The following is a 20084-nucleotide window of genomic DNA, read 5'->3' as shown; positions in this document are numbered from 1 at the left end:
CATTTTTTTTTCCTGATATTTCAGGGAATATTTTATGTTCAAATAAAATGATCAAGAGCTTTATTTTTGAGACAGAGTCTTGCCCTGTTGCCCAGGCTGGAGTGCAGTGGTACGATCTTGGCTCACTGCAACCTCCACCTCCCAGGTTCAGGCAATTATCCTGCCTCAGCCTCCCGAGTCACTGGGACTACAGGAGCATGTCGGCACACCCGTCTAATTTTTTGTATTTTAGTAGAGATGGGGTTTCATCATGTTGCCCACGCTGGTCTCGAATGCCTGAGCACAGTTAATCCACCCGCCTTAGCCTCCCAAAGATCAAGAGCTTTTGATAACTACTGCTTTGCATTGTTTCTTGCCAAGGATGCTGTGGGTGATACCTGCCCCTCAGTGATAAGGATATCCCCTCAGAGAACAGAAGCTGCAGGGAAGGGAGGGGTTTAGAGGAACCATGCTACGGTTTCATTATGAGCCCCATTTTCAATGACCAAAAGGTCTCAGAATTTAAGGACTCTCAAAGCAGGCAGCAATTAATTTAATTCCGGATAGAAGCTTTTGGACTTGCGTATTTCATTTGGCACTTTTTGCAATTCTCACTTTCCCTTTTCAGAATAATTCCTGGCAGTGTGGCAGAGTTCTTCCAAATATCACTCATGCATCTCACCATCTTGCCTAAGGGGAAAGTGAAGGAAGATGTAGTCTAAACAGCTAATTTTCACATAAATTTATATAAAAATGTAGAATACATAAAAATTAACACCGGTGTTAATTTAGTGTTACTGCTAAATTGTATTTTAGCCCAATGCATATCACCTTGCTACTAAGATAAATGGCAATTTTGCCCCAAGACATCAGATGGGTAGAAATTCATTTGGAATAAGTAGTCAGGCATGAAAGCATGTTCATACCTACGAAATATTCTAAATCCATAATCTAAGTTCGAATATCAGCTTTCTTTCTGCTTCTGTTTGTATTGTAATGTCATAAGAGCAGGAGGAGGGTTGCAGCATTCTTCTACCTCTGTCATCTTAATATTTGTCTCTGATGTTCTCTCTGAGTGTGTGGCCTGGTACCCATGCATCAGGGTCCCTGTTTCCACTCTGAAAAGAATCAGCAGCCAATGTCCATTGAGCTATCAGTCTTCCAAAAGAGACATAAGAGAAAACACTGTACACAGAGTATACTTGGTCTTTCTACATTCTCTTCTGTGAATGAAATATACTACTTGGGTGGTAGAAATGGTCCTTGTTTTGAGTTTGAAGCTATGCTCTATCTTCCTGCTATATTGACATATTCTTGTAATTGTTATAATAATATCTAGTGACAGTAAATAGCTCCTCATATCAAAGGGTAAGACACATTGTATGACAAGCTCTTTAGAGTTTAGCCATAATAAAAGTTATTTTCAAATTTAAATATATATGTAGATATATTTTTTAAATTTGGAAATGCATTTAATATATTTATGGAACATATCAAGAAAATGTATTTTGTGAAAACTTCTGGGTATGCATCTCTGTAGTTTTTGTTATTCTTTATGATCTTTTTATTTATCAGGTACTATTCATTTAATTGAGACAAATTGTATCATCTTTTGAAAAGTTCGCTGAGGTTGTTGGCCTGTTGTAGGCATAGCAGAAAGGAATCAGAGACTCTGGGTGTGTTTTCTGGTAAAAGAGACATTCAGCTTTCCTAAATACTTGAAGTATGAAAGAGTAGCAGGTTTTAGAAATCCACTTCACCCTCCCCCTCCACCCCCACAGGGTAAGTATCTTGTCATTCCTCAGGGGCCTACCTCTAGGCAGCTCTCTGCAGGGACCTGTTGAGTGTCTTCTCCAAGATGAATGAAACCTAGACAGGCAGCAGAGGGAGTTCAGCACCCTCACAGCTGCAAATGTCAGAGCCGACAGCCCAAGATTGCCTTGCCCTCCTGGCCCGAAATAAGTTGTTCACCTGCCTCCAAGAAATCTGGCTTCAGCAGTAATTCTCTGAATACCCGTAATAATGAAGGTGGTACCATGGTAACTTGGATGGCAGTTTTGAAGTCCAAAATTTGTTTATATTTAAGGTTTTCCTTAAAGATTTGCTATTCATTCCAGATGATTACCAAAGGGAAGTACGATTTCTTTTCTTATCAGTGATTTAAAATGCAGCATGTATACCACCTGGAATCAAAAAATACGTGCCAAGCTAGAATTATTTTTTAACATGTATTTCCATTCAGTTCAAAGATGTTTGTTGTGCACATACTATATGTCATAAACAATGTCAGGTGCTGCCAGGACAGGAACAAGAAAAGGATGTGATCCTTGTCCCAGTGGAGTTTTTCGTGTAGTAGAAGGTATGTCCATCATCTGTTGCCACAGTAATACTGTGTGAAAAATCACCCCCAAACTCAGTGGTTTAAAAGCATTATGTATGCTAGCTTGTGCAACTGTGGTTCATCTGGATGCTGGCCGAACCAAGCTGGACTTGGTTGAGCTTGTCTATAAGATACAGGTTGGGGGCCGTTCTGTCTGTTTCATGGGTCTCTCATGTTTTTTTTTTTTTTTTTTGAGACAGTAGTCTCACTCTGTCATCCAGGCTGGAGTGCAGTGGCACGATCTCAGCTCACTACAGCCTCCAACCTCTGCCTCCTGGGTTCAAGCAAATATCCATGTGCCTCACCCTCCTGAGTAGCTGGGATCATAGATGTGTGCCACCACCCCTGACTAATTTTTGTATTTTCAGCAGAAAAATTTTCACCGTTCTGGCCAGGCTGGTCTCCAACTCTTGGCCTCAAGTGATCCACCTGCCTCAGCCTCCCAAAGTGCTTGGATTACAGGCATCAGTTACTGCTCCCAGCTCATTATTCTTTTAGCAAGGGGCTAGTGAGGCATGTTCTCCTCATTGTGATGGTAGAAGACTGAGAAGTCAAGCCCAGCTGCACAAATGGCTTTCCTCTGACATTTTCTGCCAAAGCATGTAGAAAGCCCAACATCACTAGAATGAGGAAATATACTCTGTCTGGGGTGAACTGCAAAGGATATGACAAAGGATATGGGGGCACAGGAAAGGATGCAAAATTAGGAAAATACATAGCAGGTGCACAACAAATGTCTTGAATGTAAATAGCAATATGTTAAAACATAATACAGTCAATCACATTAGAAGGTAAATTCACAGATGTCTGTATAATAAAGGGTAGGGTCTTCACAAGGGAAAGGATCCTATCTCAAAGACATGAAAAAAAATTCCTTTTTTTTTTTTTCTTTTTTTGCGACGGTGTGTCTTGCTCTGTTGTCAGGCTAGAGTGCAGTGGTGCGATCTAGACTCACTGCAATCTCTACCTTCCAGGTTGAAGCAATTCTCCTGCTTCAGCCTCCTGAGTAGCTGAGACAACAGTCTTGCGCCACCATGCCCAGCTAATTTTTATACCTTTAGTAGAGGTGAGGTTTCACCATGTTGGCCACGCTAGTCTCGAACTACTCATCTCAGGTCATCTGCCCACCTCGGCCTCCCAAAGTGCTGAGATTACAGGTGTGAGCCACCATGCCTGGCCACAAAGAAATCTTTTTAAAGGAGATAGCATTTGCAGCCACCCAAGAAAGGTGTTTGTATTTCAAGAGGCTAACATGAGAGACTGGGTGCAGCACATAATTTAAAGATGGTCCCTGAGCACAGTGTGGACACACATAAGCCATTCTCAGTGTTAGGTTATAAAGAAGTAACTGAACAGAAAAATTGCAGCAAAAGGAGATCTGTAAGAAAACTACAAGTAGGGGCGACTTCAGGTCTCAGCTATTTTTGTGTTGCATGTTATTACTGGAAGTTCTTTGAGAAGATGGTGTGAGTGTTAATTTCTAGTGTGTGAAATATGCAGAAGCACATAAGCATAGAGCTTTTGTTTAAATCTTGAGAACTATAATTAGAGGTGGAAATGACTTAGAAATTGTTTTGCTCAGCTCACTTATTTCATAGATGAGGAAATTTGTATTTTGTAGATAAATTCTCTGTATGTGGATATATACGTATATCTGTATAGATACATATGCAGACAGTTCCTGATTTTACTATGGCTTAAGCATAATTTTCAGAATTTATGATGGTACAAAAGTGATACACATTTAGTAGAAACTGTGCTTCAAGTACCCATTGTAACCATTTTCACTTTCAGTACAGTATTCACTGTTTTTCACTTTCAGTACAGTATTCACTAAGTCACATGAGATATTCAACACTTCATTATAAAAATAGGTTTTGTGTAAGTGACTTTTTTACTGTAGGCTATTATAAGCCTTCTGAGCACATTTAAGGTATGCTAGGATAAACAATGATGTTTGGCAGATTATGTGTTTTAAATGCATTTTCAACCTAGGATATTTAAAATTACAATGGGGTTATGGCCCGAAAACCCCATAGTAAGTTGAGGGGCATCTGCATGTGTGTGGGTATATGTATGTGTGTAAAATATATAAAATATATAAATACATTAAAAGAGAAAATACATTTCTTCTTAAATAAAACCATATATGTGGTATTATAACCGTATCTATCCAGTGTGTGTATTATTATAACCAATGTATATTGGATATAATAACCAATGTATATTATTAAGCATATTGTGTATATATGTTATATAATATCAATGTATATTATGTAGATATAAAATATATAATATATATTATTTTGAATTTAATACATATATACACACTGGATATATATATATAGTAATAATACCATATATATGGTTATATACATTATATACATTGGATATTATATATGTTATATACATTGGATATTATATATATCCAGAATATATAATATACAATTGTATTTAGACAGAAAGACTAAATTCTTTCTCCTGTGTATATTGAGAAAAAGAGAGAGGAAATGAGCATACTTCTTGAAGTAATATTCTAAAGAATTCTTAATCCCTCACAAATTTTAAAACTGCTCTGTCCTTATCAGTGATCTTTCTAGTTCTAAGGAATCGAATATGGCTCATAGTATTCAAATGCAAAGGGGAGGTTGTTAATAAGAAAAAATAAATATTTTTCCAGTTACACAAGGACTGGAAATGCTGTGTGTAATGCCTGGTCTAGCAGAGGCATTTCACTGGCTCCCCGAGTCTGGGGCCCTTATCAACAGAAAGGGGAGCAGACGCTGGGGAGGTGAGAGCAAAGGCAGCACGTGTTCTCTATGCCAACTCACCAGTCTTTCTGTCTTCTGAAACTCACTCCCCTCATTTGTAAATGCAACATGATCATCTATCTAACCAAAATACAATTAGGGAGGTAAACCAGTTTGGGTATCTAATACGTGAGGTTTCTCTCCAGAATAGAAACAGTGAAACTCTGAAGTTGTGCCCTTTCCTTGATCCCTCATCATGTAGGCTGGAGGCTGGCAAACCATGGGATTTGTTCCCTGGTCTGGGCAGGGACTAGTCCAGCTAGTCTGCTTTTGTAAGTTTGGTTTTATTAAAACACCACTCTTTTTTATTTACACATTGTTTGTGGCAGCTTTTGCACAGCAATGGTGGGGCTTGTCATTGCAAGGGAGACAGAGCCCATGGCCTGCAAAGCCTTGGGAGTTATTATCTGCGCCTGTTCACTGCAGTCTGCCCACTCCTGGTGTAGACCACAGGGGATTGGCACTTTCTGGAATGGGCGGCACATGCCTGTGCTTGGTCCTCTGGGATGGCGTTGGCAGACGTCATCCCAGGGAGGACAGCCACAGAATGAGAATGTTGCCCCCATGAATGTTTTCTCTAAGACACCTGTGCTGGCCAGGCATGGTGGCTCACACCTGTAATCCCAGGATTTTGGTAGGCCAAGGACAGCGGATCACCTGAGGTCAGGAATTCGAGACCAGCCTGGCCAACATGGAGAAACCACCATCTCTACTAAAAATACCAAAAAAAAAAAAAAAAACACAATTAGCCGGGGGTGGTGACGGGCCTGTAATTCCAGCTCCTCGGTAGGCTGAGGCGAGAGAATCCCTTGAACCCAGGAGGCAGAGGTTGCAGTGAGCTGAGATCGCACCATTGCACTCCAGCCTGGGCGACAAAATCTGAAAAAGAAAGAAAGAGGTGCTTTTGCTTCCTCCCTGGGGCCCAGCTGAGGCCGTCACCCTTAACCCTTTGTTCTCTGTCCTTTGCCAGACTCCGACCTGAGCATGCGCACCCTGAGCACGCCCAGCCCAGCCCTGATATGTCCTCCGAATCTGCCAGGATTTCAGAATGGAAGGGGCTCGTCCACCTCCTCGTCCTCCGTCACCGGGGAGACGGTGGCCATGGTCCACTCCCCGCCCCCGACCCGCCTCACTCACCCGCTCATCCGGCTCGCCTCCAGACCCCAGAAGGAGCAGGCCAGCATCGACCGGCTCCCGGACCACTCCGTGGTGCGCATCTTCTCCTTCCTGCCCACCAACCAGCTGTGCCGCTGCGCGCGCGTGTGCCGCCGCTGGTACAACCTGGCGTGGGACCCGCGCCTCTGGAGGACGATACGCCTGACGGGCGAGACCATCAACGTGGACCGCGCCCTCAAGGTGCTGACCCGCAGACTCTGCCAGGACACCCCCAACGTGTGTCTCATGCTGGAAACCGTAACTGTCAGTGGCTGCAGGCGGCTCACAGACCGAGGGCTGTACACCATCGCCCAGTGCTGTCCCGAACTGAGGCGACTGGAAGTCTCAGGCTGTTACAATATCTCCAACGAGGCCGTCTTTGACGTGGTGTCCCTGTGCCCCAACCTGGAGCACCTGGATGTGTCAGGTAAACGGACACTGGCCTACCAGCTATGGGCCCTCCGGGTGCACCATTCTAAAACAGTGGGCACGATGCCACCACCAGAGGGTCCTTTTCTTGCAAGCCATCAGAAATGAAGGGCGGGTAGCAGGGAGGCTGCTTTTGCAGAGAAGCTGTCTCTATGGAATCATGACCTTGGAGGCCACAGGTTTCCCTTTCATCAAATAATGTCCACTTCATAGGGGAGTTCTTAGGGGCATTCTAGCACGCTTTGCCTGGGAGTTGAGGTTAGTGACTTTTAAATGTCTTTACTCTTTGTAACTCTCACAGTTACTTCAGAGTACTGTAATCATAGATAATGCGAGCAAGGTATCGAATTGTAGAGAAATGAGAAACAGAAGGCTAACTCAAGCACAGTTCGCTTAGAAACTACCCTTATGCCCACTTCCTGTTGGTCCCTGGAGCCTGGGATCCATGTCCAAGCTGTAAAAATGACCTCGTGGGTCTTCACACCCTGGACTGGACGGTGTCCACGGTGGGTGATGAAACACTCAGCTGTGGGCTGTGCTCATATCACTTGCCATTTTGTAGTGTCTCCTTAGATTTCACCTGCACTTTCCTTACCTCTGGGTTAATCTTGTATTTTTTCTTAAGCAAAATTGTCCTTTAAAAATCGAAGGAAGTTGGGCAAAGAGGCCCACACCTGAGGTGGGAGGATTACTTGAAGCTAGGAGTTAAGAGACCAGCCTCTCTTCACAAAAACTAGAGATATTAGCCAGGCAAAATAGTATGTGACTGTGGTCCCAGCTATTCTACTCAGAGGCTGAGGCAGGAGTATTGCTTGAGCCTGGGAGTTCCAGGCTGCAGTGAACTATGATCATACCACTGCACTCCAGCCTGGATGACAGAGTGAGACCCTGTCTCTTAAAAAAAGAAAAAAAAAAATAGAAGGAAATCCCAGCATGGCTGCTTTGCTTGAAAACCTCTCTCAGGCAGGAAGAATTAAAGCCCAGACCCACACTTAGGCGCCAGACATGATCTGGCTGGACTAACAGCCCTCTTTATCTCATTTGCTGCCTAGTCAAAAGATGAACATTCAAGAGGCTGAAATGTGTAAGATGCATCAGGGACTTTAAAAAGCCAACAGCAGGATCTGCAACCTCAGGGAGTTTGGGGGAGGGGTCAAGAAGTAAAAACCACTGTGATAGGCGAATAAACAGAATCCGAGATTTGCAAGCATCTGAGGCCAGTGATGCCCTCCAACAAAATCCGAGCGAAAGCCGGCTCTCAGCTTGCTGTCTCTTTCCAAAGCCGACATCTGAAAACATTTCAGATGACAGCCCATTACTTTTTGCAGATTCTTTCCCTTGCTGGAGAGCAACTCACTGTTCCTCTACTTCAGCTGGCTTCAAGACAAAAATCATAGTAGCCATATGTTCAGTTAGTCAGGAGTAACCAGTGGCATAGAGAAGCAGTAAACCAAAGGAGTTTTCTTACATTTTTCCTCTGACGAATTCTGGAAAGAGAAAACGTTGTGATGTGGTGGAAACAAGTTTCAAAACTTTGTGATTTAGGAACATTCACAGCTTTTTCTAGATGTGTTTCCTCTTCATTTAAAAAACAAATGGCAAAAGACTGGGTTCTTAAACATATAAGAGTTGGAGCATTTTATAAACATTTTATTTTATTTTCTGAGATTAGAAAATGATTCATTTTTGGAATCCCTATCTTCATTAAAGGTGCTTCCCATGCACACTTAATACAGGCTGCAAAAGGACCTTCTTCTGGGGGCGTCCTTTTGAAGTCCAGAAATGCAGAAACCAATTTTGCTATTTGGGAATAGAAATTCTTGCACTTCTAGCCTGAGTGATCCCACCTGGCCCCTTGACTAACCATTATTAAGCCTTGATATGTGTCCTGTATGTCAACCTGCCTACTTTGAAGGTTCAAATATATTAGTGTATCCTCCCCTCATGTCTCCCAATGACAACGGCGATCCGTATACATAGAGGCAAAAAAGGGGGGAATCCGCAGCTCACCAAGTTAAGAGCACAGTATCCCACATTTGGGAGAAAGTTTCAGATAGATGGACTTGAAAGCCTCAAGAGGCCGTCAGGACGGATTTGTCATCAGCACCTACTAAGGGTGCCTTCCTGTTCTGAGGGCATCTGGAAATTGTTATGTTGATACAGAGAGGCCAGAGGGCTTCCAAAGCTGATGTCATTATGCCTGATTCTCTTTAGTTTTACAGCTGGGCTCTGATAGTGGCCACGTTCTCAGTGGCAGAAAACTTGACTTTGGAAGACTCATCGCTGGTCTAAAGCTTAATTTCCCCAGAGGAGATGAGACAGCCTATCCCATCCCTAGCAATGCAGAAAATGCTTATCTGAGAAGCTGTCTTTAAAGTCACTGAAAATTACTACAACTGTAGTGTTTCATCATTATCACCTATTACCTTTCATTAATAGTAGCATTAAACATCAACGGACTATAGTGATGAATATACTGCAATAACGGGAGGAGGTGGGAATAAAGAACATATTCGTGAAAGGTGAATGAAATCTGGAATTAACTGAAGAAACCCATAAGTTTGTTCAACCAGTTTTCAAAATATACAATGTTGTGAGTGTTAAAAATGATGCTGCTTCAGAAAGAACCTCTTTAACTGGAGACCTGGAATCATCCTTGTTTCTCCCCCTAATCCTACCCAACCAGTAGAATCCTGGTCAGGTGACTGGACTTCTCCAGTTCCTTGAGTTCATTTCTCTCTGCCTGTCTGGATGCAGGCGTCCCCAACCATTCCTCCCTCTACCCGTCTCCATTGCCTCCAGAGGAGTTGTTTCAAACTGCAAGTCTAAACATTCACTTTCCTGCATGAAGTCTCCAATAATTGCTACCTATGACCTACAAGAAAAATTCAAGTTCCTCCACAGAGCATGTAAGAGCCTTCATAAGGTGCTCTTCTTAGGTGCAAATCTCATCCCTTTTCTGCATACACTCAGTGTCCCCTTCTGTAGAACCATCTGATCTGCATGTCCCCAAACACATGCTGTCTGTGCATGCAGTGTTGTATGCATGCCGCTCTGGCTTATGTGCCTCTTCCTCCTCTGCCCACTGCCCCTCCTTGAGAACTCTCTGAACAGACTTTTCCTTGTTTAAGCTCCAGTCAGGCATCCCTCTGAATGTAGCCTTCCCTTCCTCGCCCCAAGTGAGCAAAGGGGTTTTTCTGGGTGTCTGCCTTTTGAGCACAGAAAGCTAGAGCATTGATGGGCTTGCAATTGGGTGTTTATTTCCAGATTCGTTTCTCTCAACTCATGATGAGATTTGAGCTTTATAAGGACAGAAATATGTCATATTTTATTTTTGCACTTTATGACATTGTAATTCAGTGAACAGAAGGGTGTCAAAGCTTTAAAGGATCATTTTGGCCTCTAAAAGGTTTAAAGTTCCCTTTTGCTAACACCCTAAGCAAGCATTTAGGAAGCTGTAGTGCAATCGTTAAAAATTCCTCATCGGTAAAAATGAGATGGTTGGGAGGATTAAATGAGTTGAGAGTTAAGCTCTTAAACACGTGCTCTGATGAGAACCATGAGGTAGGCACTCTAAATCACAGCTGCTGTTGTCATGGTTGTATTGTCCTTGTTATTAACCTGCCTGGAAGTCAGTAGCTGTTCTTCATTGACTTAACCATCTGACACCCCAGAAGAGGTTGAAAGGAAGTAGTAATAAATAGCATATTTGTGAAAGCTGAATGAAATGTGGAATTAATCGAAGAAACCCCACAGATTTGTTCAACCTACGTTGTCTATACCCTGCCCTAGATGTCAAAACAGGCCCCAACAGACCATTCTTGCCTTGGTTTTGATTAAATCCTTTCAGACACCCTGAGTTTCACCTCATGGTCACCCCAACCCTCCTATGGACTTTCCCCTTGCTTTCCTTTCTCTGGAATTAATCTATTATCTTGCTACCTGGGTTCTATATCTATTAATTTGTATACACATTGTTTTTCACTCCACGTCTATGCATCCAAATTATTTCTCTCTTTCAAGGATCCCTTAAGACATCATACTGTGGTGGCTTCCAGGTTTCCAAAGACCTCTGGGTCACTGGTGTCTGAAGGTTCACTTCATTTTCTACAGTACATCTCTTGTGTCATGTATCAACTCTATGATACATCACAGTTATTTCTTACCTCCCTTTCTAAATTGAAGCCTTGGAATGAGGAGTCAAGAAACTTATCTGTAGTCTGAGTGTACAAGTCATATAATCTCACTGAGCCTGTGATGCTTCATCTTTAAAAAATGATGTTTATTTTGGATGATTTCTAAGGTTCTCTCCATGTCTATAACGAATGAATTTGTGAACTAGTCATAAATAATACCTACTGAGCCATGAACAAGTTTACTTTCTTTCCAACCCAAACCAGCAAATCTGGAAGAGTTTGGGTAAAACCTAAAAGCTGAAATTATTGATCTAAAATAACACAATTCTATAAAATAGTCTCTTTAGAAAACCTGAAGTAAACAAGTATTTCATTAAATTTGGAATTCAGTTTCAAAAGCAAGTTATGCATTTTTCCTGGACCAAATAATATAATTTTTTCTGGCGTGCAGCAGATTTTGCTATTTTTTAAAGAAAGGAAACTAGAACTAAGAGTTTAAGAGCGAAGGTTATCATATGATCCTCAAAAATGAAGTGTCTTTATGGGCATCACAGATGGCCAATCACTACCATAGACACGCAAATTCAGTGCCAGCAGGATTACAGTCAGCCTCAAGAAACAAACTCAAAACCAAGGGAAGTTTCAAAGCTAAAAGGAACTAACCACCTTTTGCAAAACCACAAAGCCCACTGGAACAGTGCGACCTGCCTCTGACAAGCTGCATTTTTGTTCTCCGTGGTTGGAGTGTGGTTCACTCCTTCCTGAAATTCCTCGACTTAGTAGCACTTGGCCTTTGAACCTCATTATTCCCAGGGCCTGAGTGTATAGGAGTTTCCCAGCATCCTCCAGGAGGCGGAAGGAAGGTCCTCCCTAGCACTATTGTGAGGCTGCCGGGAAGCCTTGGATATTTGTGATACAGCCAAGGTGCAGAGTGTCCGAAATGAGGCACCTAGCTGTAGAACTGCCCAGGAGATTTGAGACGAGCAGAGAAAATGAAAAATACATATACAGCCTCATAGTAAAAGGGAATATATATTAATATGCATTTATTTATAAAATACTAGGTTGGTGCAAAAGTAATCACGGTTTTTGTCTTTTTATTTTTATTTACTTATATATTTATTTTGAGATCAAGTCTTGCTGTGTCACCCAGGCTGGAGTGCAGTGATGCGATCTTGGTTCACTGCAACCTCCGCCTACCAAGTTCAGGTGATTCTAATGCCTCAGCCTCCCAAATAGCTGGGATTACAGGCGTGTGCCACCATGCCTGGCTAATTTTTGTATTTTTAGTAGAGACAGGATTTTGCCATGAGACCCAGGCTGGTCTCAAACTCCTGGGCTCAAGCGATCCACCCACCTGGGCCTCCCAAAGTGCTGCTATTACAGGCATGAGCCACTACACCCAGCCAGTTTTTGCCATTTTAATTGTAAAAACTACAGTTACTTTTACACCACCCTAATGTGTACAGACTATAGATATTATTTATATTAATATACTATAAATATACTGTACCTGTTTTTATAAAGTATATAGGGAACTTAAATATCCAATGAAATGAGTGTTCCATATGTTATATATAAAAATATAAATTGTTATATATAGTATAGACATACATAATTTATGCACACATATGCTTTTAGGAGATTAGAGATGATGTTTAGAGAGGCATTTAAAGATACTTTCCTGAGAATTAATATTGTTCTAACAATCAGGTAAGAAAATCTTTATAAAAGCCCTTTGTAAACTCCATGGTTCAACACAAGTAAAAGACATTATTACCTATAAAACAGACAACTGTTCCTCAATGTAGGAATACTTCAGCCAAGGTCAGCGTTCTGAAGACACTTAAATGTTGGAAGTTGGGTGATCTCATCTGGTCCTCTTATAGAAGACTCTCTTCCCTCTATAAACCACTCATTCATTCATTCAACAGATATTTAGCACCAGCTATGAACAAGGACTGTGAGAGACCGCAGTGAACAGCCCCAAGTCCCTTTTCTCAGAACTTAACAGTCCAGACTGTGGAGACAGCAAATAAATAAGTGAACAAATAAATATATAATGCCATCCAGGGATAAAGACTCCTGAAAATAAAGGGGAGGAAGGCAGGGGATGCTAGTTTATACAAGCGTGGTTGGGGACAAAGTTTTCAATAAACTGAGATTGGCTCTGAGACCTAGGAAAGTGGGGAGGGTTAAGGGAAGACCTTTCCAGTGCTCAGAAGCTGGAGAGCATTTGCTGTGTCTGGGAGATGGCAAGCAGGCCAGTATGGTTGGAGGAATGACGTCATCAGAGAGCCCTGGGGTGCAGAACCTTGGGAGCCCTGTTAGACTCTGGATTTTAAACTTGGAGTGAACGGGCGCCATCCCGAGGCTTTGCATAGGGGCATGCTTCGAACCGTTTTCCAGGATGCCTCTGCCAGATAAAGGTGAGGGGAATTGACTGTAGGAGCTAAGGGCAGGGAACGGAGTCTAGTTCAAGGGCTACAGCAATAATCCAGACAACATAGTTGTTCTTCCTCAGCTAAAACAGGTTGAATTGACTCAGAAGATCTGTTCAATTGACAGGTCATCCTGCTAGACTAATATATTCATTTCCCATAGAGTTTTCAGAGCACATGCATATCTGTTTTCTCATTGCATCCTCATTAAATCTGAAGTGTCGGCTCATCACCTATTCATTCCCATTGCATAGAGGAGAGTTCTGAGAAGCAGCAACGTGAAGCCTCCTGCCTGAACCAGGTGTGACTCCCAACCCAGTGCTCTTTCTGCCATACCAAGGTCATGCCCAAGCTTTGTCATTCATATCTCACTTTGGACCAGGGAGATTCCAAACCATGGCAGGTCAAGAACTGACATTTACTGAGCTCCTGGAACTTTCCGGGGCCAAGGCAAGGTATTGACGCACATTCTCTCATTTCTCCGTCCCAGCTGCCTCCCAGGGAATGGCATGGTCCCTGTTTTCAGACAAAGGAAATACTCAGAAGGATTGATTTGCTAAATGTCAGGCAAGTAGGGATGGATCAGGAATTGGAACCATGGTCTTTCTGATCCAATCCCCTTAAGCCCAGACAATCAAAATAATGTAGTAAAATAATCAGATAAATGGCCGGGCACAGTGGCTCACGCCTGTAATCCCAGCATTTTGGGAGGCCAAGGCGGGTGGATCATGAGGTCAAGAGATCGTGACCATCCTGGCCAACAAGGTGAAACCACATCTGTACTAAAAGTACAAAAAATAGCTGGACATGGTGGCATGCGCCTGTAGTCCCAGCTACTCAGGAGGCTAAGGCGGGAGAATTGCTTGAACCCGGGAGGTGGAGGTTTCAGTGAGCCGGGATGGCGCCACTGCACTTCAGCCTGGCGCCTAGCAATGGAACAAGACTCTGTCTCAAAAAAAAAAAAAAAAAAAAAAAAAAAAAAAAAAAAATCAGATAAAAATGGGGAACCCATTCTTGATTTTCTTCTCTATAAAGACTAAGAGAGCAAGGGTATTGGAAATAGATGCTCGGTGCCGCATAGAAAAGTTAGCGCTGAGACAAAGGATCTTTCAGCAACGCAATTTTTACTTCCTGGACTGCAAGAAGGTTACCCTCACTAGCCATCTTGCCATGAGAGTACAATGAACAAAGGAAAACACACAAATTTATTCCTTACGCATTTGGGGTCATCCTTACTGCTGTGTCTGATCTCAGTTAGCTGGAGCCAAACCTCACGATCTAAACCAAAATCCTATTCGCTAACAACTTAAAACTTTTTTAAACAGGTCAAAGCAATGGAGAGCCGGGACATGACTGTGAGCACGTTCAGCCCAGACATCTTGGTTAAAGTACAAGGACATAGAATGTACTACATGCCTGTAAGCATGGCATGTCTAACAGCTACATAGGACAGGGCTTAACAAAGTTATTAAAACGCATCTTCTTTAACAAGAAAGAAACCTTTAAAAAGGAACTTTTCTACTTTCCCAAAAGGGGTAAGGTCAACCTCAGACTCGCACTGGTGCCGGGGGCAGAAATCCCCCAGGGCATCTCCGGGCGAGCCTCCGCTGCTGCTCGCAGGTTGCTCTGAGCCTGTGTTCTGTCTCTTTGTGCAGGGTGCTCCAAAGTGACCTGCATCAGCTTGACCCGGGAGGCCTCCATTAAACTGTCCCCCTTGCATGGCAAACAGATTTCCATCCGCTACCTGGACATGACGGACTGCTTCGTGCTGGAGGACGAAGGCCTGCACACCATCGCGGCGCACTGCACGCAGCTCACCCACCTGTACCTGCGTCGCTGCGTCCGCCTGACCGACGAGGGCCTGCGCTACCTGGTCATCTACTGCGCCTCCATCAAGGAGCTGAGCGTCAGCGACTGCCGCTTCGTCAGCGACTTCGGCCTGCGGGAGATCGCCAAGCTGGAGTCCCGCCTGCGGTACCTGAGCATCGCGCACTGCGGCCGGGTCACCGACGTGGGCATCCGCTATGTGGCCAAGTACTGCAGCAAGCTGCGCTACCTCAACGCGAGGGGCTGCGAGGGCATCACGGACCACGGCGTGGAGTACCTCGCCAAGAACTGCACCAAACTCAAGTCCCTGGATATCGGCAAATGCCCTTTGGTATCCGACACCGGCCTGGAGTGCCTGGCCCTGAACTGCTTCAACCTCAAGCGGCTCAGCCTCAAGTCCTGCGAGAGCATCACCGGCCAGGGCTTGCAGATCGTGGCCGCCAACTGCTTCGACCTCCAGACGCTGAATGTCCAGGACTGCGAGGTCTCCGTGGAGGCCCTGCGCTTCGTCAAACGCCACTGCAAGCGCTGCGTCATCGAGCACACCAACCCGGCTTTCTTCTGAAGGGACAGAGTTTATCCGGCGTTGTTTTCACACAAACCTGAACAAAGCAAATGTTTTTTAAAAGCAGCGTATGTAAGCATCGACACCCACTCGTAACAGCTCTTTCTTCCAGGAAGGTTATTGAGAATCTGGCCTTTATTTTTTTTCTCATTTCTCATGGGCAACAGAGGTCAAAGAAACGAAGCAAGGCAAACAGGCATTTTGGACAGGTCATTTGTAGGCAGTTTCTCTTCTCCCAAAAGATGTATTTCTGCAGGCGGATCGCGGTGCCTTGAGCAAGGCGCTTACTCTCTCCCGGTCATGCCCCCAAGGCCACCTTTCTCTCACATACAGGTCACACCCCGACAGTTCCACACCCCTCTCTAAGGCCACACCCTCCGTTCCAAGGACCTATCATCAGAATCACAAAGCTCTCCAGACTCCTCTCTAAACTGCTTCATTGACCTAAGTCACCCTCTTCAACCCCATACCCATGCACTTTCTGGTCACCTCAGTATCATAGCACTTTGCATAGGCAAAATACTTTTCATACCTTCTTAAAAATTTTATTACAGCAAACAGCTGGGGGGAGACCTGCATTCTTCCTCCAGCTCTGCCAGTGACTAGCTCTGCCAATGACTGTGACCTTGGCCAAAGCACTTTGCTGCTCTGGGCTGCAGCTTCCAGCACTGAATCAGAGGTCATACAGCTCAAAGATTAGCTTCATGTCCACTTTAGCACTGAAGGAACAGAGATACCCATACACGGACACACCTTGGCAGAGAGCTCCCAGGCATCTCCCTCTTCCAGGAGAATTGATTTCTGTGGTCGTGATTTCAGGAGATTGTGCAGTGACAGCATCAGTGCACAAAGGGCCCTGTATGCCCTTTGGCTGCAAATCACCCACTTACCTGTGTGTTTCAGTGTGAGTTTCCTCTCCCACCTCCTCACATCCTCTTTTGCCAGGCTGGATGCTGTCGTTTCCTTGCACAAATGCTTTCTGCATTCCTCCATCCACAGCATGTTAGCGAGGCGCCAGCATGCCTAATCACAGCAAAGCCCAGATCCCCCCATCAGTTGCTTTTTCTCAGTGCTTTCAAATTGGTGGAAAGATCCTCACAATTTTTAGTTAACAAGCAAGACCCAAGGGAACGCATGTCCTCAAAAGTTTTTCTAATCCCTCTTCTTGCACACCTGGCATGTATCAGGCACATCTGCCCTACAGCTGGCAGAGACAGACGCCCCAGGTTTTTGCCATTCAGATTGCATTTGGCCTCTTCTCATCTATTTATTTCTTTATGCATCCAGACTTCATCACATGAAGCCTATTGGGGTTACATTTGTAAGTGTTTAATTGTGCAGACTGCCACCTTGTATGCCTCCTCCGTGGCTGTCTGCATGTTTTCCATCAAAGAATGCAAAGCGGACTTCCAGGTGTTTCAATTCTGTTCACTCAAAAATGTCAGATGAGTGGAAGAGGGAACAACACATTGAGATGACTTAGACTCTGGTCCACCAACCAGACCCTTAGAATGAAACATTAAAATCATTACAAGACATGGATGTTAAATGGATGAAATTTTAAATGATCTTATTTGGATAGAAATCTATATGCTACCCTGATTTGTGTGAAGTCAGATAGCCAGAAGAAATTTCATTTTTCGTTTTCATGAAATTCACTTGTCTTTTGTTAATAAACACATGACCTTTCCCCAAATTATTCTCTAGCCAAGCCCTGCCTTCATTACGGGTGAAACACCTCATTTATTTCCTTCTCAAAATGCCCATTATCCAAACACAGAACCTCTGCATCTCCAAGCCAATTATGGTGAATTCGTCAAACGTAAAAACCCTTGACAACTGCACTCACACTGTAGGCTCCTGTGCGTACTGTCGTCTTCTGTGGAGAAGGAGAGGTGATGAGGTGGCATCTGCCCAGGAGGTTTCTTTCATATATCATGTGAAACATGGCCTCCCATCAATCAACATCATCAACTTACAGGTGCAATCAAGGCTCTGTGCCATGGGGAAATGAATTGTTTATCTAGGACAGGTGATGGCCACAGAGTTTAGAATCATGAAAGGAGTTGAAGGTAGCATTCTTCAGCTCTATGACTTGTGACCCTATTTGAAGTTTCAGGATTTGGATGTCACCAAAGATTGTCCCTAATCCTTGGCCCCAGAGTGAGCTGGTTTACTACTCTGAGAATGAGCAGGGAGGTTCAGATAATGAATCCCTGACCACATCACCAAAACTGTCTTCCAAGCATAAGACAAAGCCACTGTTCACACTGATTGCCCAGCACATACCATCTTGCCAGTTTCTCCTTTCTTCCGTCTCCTCTTTATCCATTCCATTCTCCCTTGGGGTGGGAATCTGTGACGGAGGTTACCAGGGAAACAGCTCAGCAGACTTTTAGAGACCAAGCCAAAGGCCTCACTAGGAAATTTATCTGTTTTAAAACATTGCTTCCTTCCTGGTTCTGCTAAACTGAATGCTCATTTTTTTTTTAATTCTAATGTTCAAATCACTGCGTGCTGTATGAATCTAGAAAGCCTTAATTTACTACCACCAAGAAATAAAGCAATATGTTCGTAATCAGCCTCAGCTTCATTTTTAATAATCTTGCCAGAAGAGAGTGCTGTTTGGTTGGGGGCACTCAAAAGCATGCAGAAAACATTCTTTGAAGGACAGAGCAAGCCAGGTCACTGCCACGGTTGCCTACCTGAAGATACACCCATGGTTTTCTCATCTCCTTTGGACCAATGATTTTGGCTTAAAATTGGCAGGTAAGTGAAAAACTATTACCTTCTCAGTATAGTTCAAGTCTTCAATTTCTTAACCCAAAGCCTGTGCCAGATGTATTTTAGAATTCATAATTCTCCATATTTGGTTATACAAACATTAGCCAAACATGGTGGCACACTCCTGTAGTTCCCGCTCCTTGGGAGGCTGAGGCAGGAGAATCACTCGAATCTGGAGGTGGCTGTTGCAATGAGCCAAGATCGTATCATTGCACTCTAGCCTGGGCAACAGAGCAAGACTGTCTCCAAAAAATAAAAATGTATCTATGGTGGGTCTTGTAATAACTACGTCAGAGACTGGGACCCTGAACCAGACATATTAATTTTTCTGCAGCAACAGATCTGAATAGTCACACAATGTGAGATTACTATTGACTATAATTAGTCTTGCATCAGTTGAGGTCCGGTTTTGTCAGCAAATTAATTTATACCATACATAACAAAAAAAACTTTTATGTTTTTCAGAGCTTTCTGGATTTCAGAATTATGAAGGACTAAGGACCTGAATATATTTACCATGGCACTGGTTACAGACGTTGGAGGAAACATCAAAATTATGCTGAGCATTCCTTGTTTAATTTTTTTTAAGTGTCTTAGAGTACTGTTACTTCTAATGGCAAAACTGCAGTTATTTTGCACCATCCTCATGGAAGCCGGAAGGAGAAGATGGAAACCTAAGACAGTTGGAAAAAGTAAAATGTCAAATCCCTTCCTCCCCACCCAAACCTTTCCATCTGAGAAATCAATCTGGCAAAAAGCAAGTGCTGATAGACGAATGGGGAACTTCCTCCTTAGCAAGCAAAGAGGTGTTAAAGAGATATTAATTTTAAATGTACTTGTCTTTGATCTTCTTCCCATTCTGCGTTATCTGCTTAAACAACTCTCACATAAACCAATAGGATCCTTAAATGCCTTGCAACATTAATTGGAGAATACACCATGCAGTTCTTGTCAAGATCCTGGAATAAGTCTAGAAGTAAGTAAAATGCATTCACCCTTGAGGTTCATGGCTTCTTAAGCTGACATTTATTCAGACTTAATTAGAAAAAAAGTTTTCAGGAAGTTTGATATCGAGAGCATGCAAAATGAAAAAAGAGGATTGAATATTTATCAGGGAAAAAAGTAATAAAATAAAAGTGCTTACTGTGTCTAAATTATCACAAGGAAGTCACCAAAAGTAGTGCATTTGTTCAATAGCTGGCAATCATGATTAGTTCAGAGAGAAGCTAATTGGAAGAAATGCTGAATAGACAGTGGAACAGGGAGAAAGAGTGAAAGACTAGGTAAATGTTGCAGTGAGAATGTTCACAAAGAAAATCTGTGACACCAATTTAGTTTTTCTCTTGCTTTTCTTGCTTTTTGATCTACACACCAGAAGCTGTTCTTCTGCAGTGGAGAGGGGTGTGGGGGTAGCAGGGGTGCCCATCATTATTTGTCCACAGTGGATGTCCATGCTGTCACCAAGACTTGCCTAAACACAGCTCCACTTTGCCAAAGAGCAACTCGGTCAAGCCTCATTCAGATAACCGCCAGGTGAGCAAAAATCATTTACCCAAAATAAGAAATACTCTCTGCTTG

The 20084-nt window shown here is 43.3% G+C and overlaps 1 protein-coding gene across 4 annotated transcripts in view; it reads left to right on the top strand.

Annotated features, from left to right (window-relative positions):
- FBXL7 (F-box and leucine rich repeat protein 7) overlaps positions 1-18300 on the top strand; it is a 424178-nt gene extending 405878 nt beyond the window's left edge. For all 4 annotated transcript variants that reach the window (XM_003932486.4, XM_074387094.1, XM_074387091.1 and 1 more), the window contains exons 3-4: positions 6140-6751; positions 14986-18300. In XM_003932486.4, coding sequence (XP_003932535.1) covers positions 6140-6751; positions 14986-15722 — 1349 coding nt within the window. In that variant the 3' untranslated portion in view covers positions 15723-18300. The remainder of the gene's footprint in view (positions 1-6139; positions 6752-14985) is intronic.
- The last annotated feature ends 1784 nt before the right edge of the window (positions 18301-20084 follow it).

The sequence above is a fragment of the Saimiri boliviensis genome, chromosome 1 (genome assembly GCF_048565385.1).
Source record: "Saimiri boliviensis isolate mSaiBol1 chromosome 1, mSaiBol1.pri, whole genome shotgun sequence".
NCBI lineage: Eukaryota > Metazoa > Chordata > Mammalia > Primates > Cebidae > Saimiri > Saimiri boliviensis.
Note: the sequence above shows the minus strand (reverse complement) of the source record. Positions and strands in the feature narration are given on the sequence as shown.